This window comes from Marmota marmota, unplaced genomic scaffold, assembly GCF_001458135.2.
Source record: "Marmota marmota marmota unplaced genomic scaffold, marMar, whole genome shotgun sequence".
Taxonomy (NCBI): domain Eukaryota; kingdom Metazoa; phylum Chordata; class Mammalia; order Rodentia; family Sciuridae; genus Marmota; species Marmota marmota.
The window spans coordinates 35,807,171-35,813,170 of record NW_026000240.1 but is presented as its reverse complement, the minus strand read 5'-3'; the positions used below and the strand labels follow the sequence as shown (position 1 = coordinate 35,813,170).

The 6,000-nt window shown below is 39.0% G+C and overlaps 1 protein-coding gene across 1 annotated transcript in view; it reads right to left on the bottom strand.

Moving 5' to 3' along the window:
• Window positions 1–483: 483 nt before the first annotated feature.
• The window catches only part of Qrich1 (glutamine rich 1), a 44,844-nt gene continuing 39,327 nt past the window's right edge, over window positions 484–6,000 (bottom strand). Inside the window, exons 7-9 of the mRNA XM_015487230.2 lie at window positions 1,525–1,633; window positions 1,033–1,184; window positions 484–717 (exon numbers count right to left, since the gene is read on the bottom strand). Of these exons, the coding sequence (XP_015342716.1) occupies window positions 623–717; window positions 1,033–1,184; window positions 1,525–1,633 (356 nt within the window). The 3' untranslated portion in view covers window positions 484–622. The remainder of the gene's footprint in view (window positions 718–1,032; window positions 1,185–1,524; window positions 1,634–6,000) is intronic.

Below are 6,000 nucleotides of genomic sequence, written 5' to 3'. Positions count from 1 at the left end.
TTTTTTTTTTTTTTTAATTCCAACTTGAGTGAAGATGATTGTAATTTTTCATACTATCAAAGAGTAAAAGGATAGAAATATGTTTATTGTCATCTTTTTATAAATTGTGAAATGTATATTTTAAAAAGTTAAACATGATATTCTTTTTTTTTTTAAGTAACTGTGGAAGATGTCTTTTTTTTTAAATTTTATTTATTTAATTATTTTAGTTGTTGATGGGCCTTTATATGTGGTGCTGAGAATCAAACCCAGTGCCTCACACATTCAAGGCAAGTACTCTACCACTGAACCACAACCCCAGCCTATATGATACTCTTAAAGCCAAGGAGTCAGGGCTGGGGATCATAGCTCAGTTAGTAGAGTCCTTGCCTCCCATGCACAATCCCCAGCTCCCAAAAAAAAAAAAAAAAAAAAAAAGACTGTTAGGGTTCAGGAACCCTTTTTATATCAATGTCAAGCATACCACTTTGGGAAAGCCACATAGTTGTTTCTTTATTTAGATTTTTGGAAATGATTTTCCTCTGGGGCTAGAGAATGCCTCTTTCCTTTGATAACATATGCATATAAGTAAGCATGCGGACAAACACACACACACATACATTAGCCAATTTATAAAGCCTCCTCACCATTTGAAGAGGTAGAAATCGTAGAGCTTGATGGGACATCTCAGTGGATTCTCTGGATTTTCTGTCTGTTCTGCATACATGTCATCTGTAACTATAAAACACCCCCCCCCCGCCGCCACCACCACCATCACAGACCTGGCATAAGGACTGTCTTAGCTCAGGCCTAGATTAGGAACCACAGGTATTCAGCCATCCTATCTAGGAAATATCAGGTAGGAAGAGGAAAGGAATGAGGCATGAAATAACTAGGAAGGGAATAGGCTATCTTGTCCAGAGCTTCCCTGCTTCTAGGAGAAAAGTTTTTGGCTGGGGAAAAAGGAATGGAAAATTCCTACCCAGTAAAACCCCCCCGTCCATATTTATTACTAGCCCGGTAGATACAGGGTAAGGTGCCACCTTTCCCTACCTTTCTGGCCAGTCTGATGTATCCCAAGGGCCTTCAGGTACCGAATACTCGTGCTTTTATCCTTGGGATTAGAGGGGTTCTTCTTTGTCTGTCGTAAGACTTTGGAGAAGGCCAGCTTCATGTGCTGGTCAACTGTCTTCAACAGGAAGTACCTGAACCACAAGTGAAAGCAAGGCAGAGGGTGCCAGACACCATGATTTACCCTACACCCATCTGTATTTCAGAGGAGCCCACACTCCCAGATCTGGGTAGGCCCATACCCAAACACTGTGGACAGTGGAGAAGCCACATTGAAATAGATAGTAGAGTTCTGACAAGGCTGTTAGATTCACTGGTCACCACAAAAAAATGTAGTCAAGTGGGGCTGGAGGCTTTCAGTAGCTCAAGGTTCTCATAAATGTCACAGGAATTCAGAAGTCCTCCTAAAGTTCCCACCCACTTCACCAGGAAGAAGCCAGCAGAGGCCAAGTATGGACATTCTAGAAAACTTACTTGGTGTTAAAGAACATGAGGGTGGTCAATAGGGTGGAAGGGGAGTGCGCCCCAAGCTGCTTGCATTCCCATAGCATCTCCTCAGTCACATGGCTGGGCAGAACATAGCCTAGGAAGAACAGAATAATGCTAAAACAAATAGATGGAAGGAGGTACCACAAAGGCACAGGATGGGAGGTGTGAGGCATATGGACCACAGGGACATAAGTCTTAACAACAGAAGTCTCCCTGGGGTATTGCAAAATAATTTGGAAAGGTTGTTAAAACATAGAGGGTTACAACTTATGTTTCTGAGGTGGAACCCAAAATGAACATTTATTTCTAACAAGTTCCAAGGTGATACTGCTGCTGCTCTGGGAATCACATTGAGAACCACTACCTCACATGATTACTGTTACTTGACAAATTCCTCTGTAATCCAAGGCTAATATAAGACAAAAGGATTGCCTTCAGGTTCATGAATACATAAAAACTATAAACCAAACATGCATACATGCTCTCTCTTCTCGAAGACAACTTACATTGTATTTTCAAGGTGTCTAAGGCCCAAAGACCTGGTAATGTATACCCCTCTTATTATCTATCATTTCTAGGAAGAAAGCCCATTTCATCACTTCTCTGGATAAAAAGAACATTGATATTTGAGCAATTTCAAGTTTTCATTAAAAGGATAGGTGTAACTCTTAAGACCCAGGTTCACTGACAAATCTAGAGCTAGGCAGGGCTAAGGCCAATTTAGATATGTGGTGTCCCCCAAAAGCTCATGTGTGAGACAATGTAAGAAAATTTAGAATGAAGAAAAGGGAAGGGAATTTGGAAAATGGAAAGACAGTAGAATAAATTGGGTATAACCTTCCTATGTTCATATGTGAATACACAACCAGTGTAACTCCACACCATGTACAACCACAATAATGGGAAGTTATCCTCTAAGAACAAATTTTTATTTGTTCTTTTTAGTTACATACGACAGTAGAATGTGTGTATATATATATATATATATATATATATATGTCAAAATACATTCCACTGTCATGTGTAACTAAAAAGAACAAATAAAAAATTACAGAACAAAAAAAAAAAAAAAAACCCAAAACTAAAAAACAAAAGTTTAGAGGTGAAATGATTGGGCTATGAGAACCTAATCAGTGATAGAGACTGATAGAGATTAACTGGGTGGTAAATATAGGCAGGCAGGGTATGGCTGGAGGAGGTGGGTCATTGCAGCTGTGGCTTTGGGCTTTATATTTCGTTGTGGTGAGAACTCTTTCTGCTCTGTGATGAGAACTCTTTCCACCCACTTCAACAAGGAAGAAGCCAGCAGAGTCCAAGTGCTTTTTTTCCACCACACACTCTGCCATGATGTTCTGACTTATCTCAGGCCCAGAGGAATAGAGTCAGCCATCTCTGGACTGAGAACTCTGAAATTGTGAGCCCCTAACTAAACTTTACCTCCTCTAATTATTTTTGTCAGGTCTTTTGGTCACAGCTACAAAAATCTGACTAAAACACCAACAGTATCAACAAGAACCCTGGGCAGCCAGGACTGCACTAAAGAAAGACAACTGTGGGTTTTACCACCAAGCTACCTTCATTTGCTCAATTCAACAACTACAAGTGTTTATGCACTGAGGGTATAGTAGGGTGCAGCAGACACAGCATTTTCCTACAGGGTTTCAGGATTCTCCAGACAGTGAAAGTTATGCTTCCTGGAAGCAGAAAAGGAAGACTCTGCACAATACAGTCCACTGTCTATTCTTCCCACAGGCAGGACTTTGACCATGTAGTGTACTTCTCTCCGGTGCTGTTTTTGTCCACTGTTTGGCTACTTAGTGGTATGGCAACAATGGGAAGCACTTTCTCGCTCTTGGACATATTTGAAGCATCCAAGATGCAGGATAAGCAACACAACACAGTTTCTCTCAAGAAAAGCTATTTCCCTAGGAGTAACTCCTGCCACAGCTTGGTATACTTTTCTCTTCCTTCACTCAGCCACATACCTCCTCTAGTGGCATTTCTATAACATTATTTTATTCCCAACAACAAACTTTAAAATTAATTTTATATTCAGGATGCTGAAGCAGGACAATTTGAAGTTCAAGTCCAGCAACCTCAGCAACTGAGGGACCCTTTACAAAAAAAAAGAATTAAAAAGGGATAAGGATGTAGCTCAGGATAAAGAGCCCCTGGGTTCAATCCCCAGTACCAATAAATAAATAAACAAATAGATAAATAAAATATACTTTAATGGCTAAGAACCAGGATTCCTGGCTAAGAGCAAGGAGACATGGAAAAAAATTATATAAGCCTTATAGATTTGATTCTCAACAGCAAGCATAAAAATGATGTATTTTATCTTTTAAAACTTTAAAACTTCTGCCTACTGAAGGGCATAGACACAATGACCAGTGCAGGAGCAATGAGCATCCCTAACATCCAAAATGTGTATTGAAATACCTTATCCCACTAAAAGCAACCAGTTTCATAGAGAACTGATGGATTTCACAATGGAACAACAAATGTTTGAAAAATGAAATGTTCTGTCAAATCGGAAAGTAAGGAAGTTGCTGGCTATGGCAGTGTACACCTGTAAACATAGCTATTCATGAGGTCAAGGCAGAAGGATCACAAGTTCAAGGCTAGTCAGGGCAAAATGGCGAGACCCTATCTCAAAATAATAAAAAAGAAAAGGCTGGGGATGTACCTCAGTGGTTCAGCACCCCTGGGTTCACACACACACACACACACACACACACACAGAAAGAGAGAGAGAGAGAGAGAGAGAGAGGAAAAAAGAAATGAAGGGCGTAATCAACAACTACTAGAATTAATATAGGTACCAACCTAAAGATAATCCAATTGGCCAAAGATAGAACAGTCTGCACATCAGTAAAAATAACTGCAGTGGATTGAATCATATCAAATTATCAAATATTTAAATGCATGAGTTCACAATGATTCTTAAAAAACAAATAAAAAAACCTTAATTTTACATTACTGGGAACTGGGAAAGCTGGTGAACTAACTCATTACTGTGAAAACTGATAAGCAAATAAAGAAAATTTCTAAAGCCTTTAATCTGCCTCGCCCACACAATGTGGACTGCTAGCAATCCAGAAATTGGAGTGACAAAGTCTTTTTTGTGTGTGTGTGTGTGTGTAGTACTGAGGGCTGAACCCAAGAACACTACCACTGAGCTTATATGCCTGGCCTTAAATTTTTTTTTTTTTATTATTTAGCATTTACTTATTATTTTGGCATTGGGGATTGAACCCAGGGGCACTCAACCACTGAGCCACATCCCCAGCCGTTTATATTTTTTATTTTGAGACAAGGTCTCACTAATTTATTTAGGGCCTTGCTCACTGGTCTGGACCTTGAAATCCTCCTGCTTCAGCCTTCAGAGCCACTCGGATTATAGGTGTATGTCATCATGCCCAGCTTATTTTAAAACTTTTGAGACAGCATCTTGCTAAATTGCCCAGGAAACTTGTAATCCTCCTGCCCTTGCCTTCTAGTGTAAGCCACCATGTTTGGCTTTCTAGTTGTTTTTAAAAATTATGATAGTGTCCCTGTGGTATGTCAAAAACACTTTTCAACACATTAAAAAAATTTATAGATAGGGTTTTGAGTATAGTTCAGTGGTAGAGCTCTTTCCTAGCATGCATGAGGTCCTGGATTCAATTGCTGAGAACCAACCCTAAGCTCCCCCCAAAAAAAACTGAAAATAAATATTTATGGATAGAATGTCTGGAATTTCCTTCAAACTAGCATAGGAAGAAAAGCTCAGGAAATAATGTCAAGAGTTAATAAATGGAATAACAATTGTAATGCATTCCGCTGTCATGTATTTAAAAAAATAAAATCAATTAAAAAATTGGAAAAAAAAAAGAGTTAATAAATGGGACAGGCATAGTGGCAGTTTAATGAAGAAAGGGTGTTTCCAGCACCATTTGTTGAAAACACTACCCTTTCTCCTTTTTGTCAGTTAAATTTACCATACTTGTGTGATTCTATTTCTTAAGTTTCTCATTCTGTTTCATTAATTTTTGTATGTAGGGGGCAGTGCTAGGAAATGAACTCAGTGGTGCTCTGCCACTGAGCTACATGCCTAATCCTCTTTATTTTTTATCGTGAGACAGGGTCACTAAATTGCTCAGGCTGGCCTCAAACTTGTGATCCTCCTACCTCTGCCTCCTGAGTACCTGGGATTACAGACACAAACCACCCCACCTGGCTTATTTGACTATTATTTACCAAAAACCTGCACACAAATGTTTATAGCATCTTTATTCAAAACTGCCAAAACCTGGAAGAAATAAAGAGAAAATGTCTCTCAGAAGAATGGATAAACTATGGTTTGTCCACACAATGGAATATTCTATGCTAAAAAGAAAATGAACTATCAAGCCATGAAAAGACTAACTTTAAATGCATATTGATAACTGAAAGAAATAAATCTGAAAAGATTATATA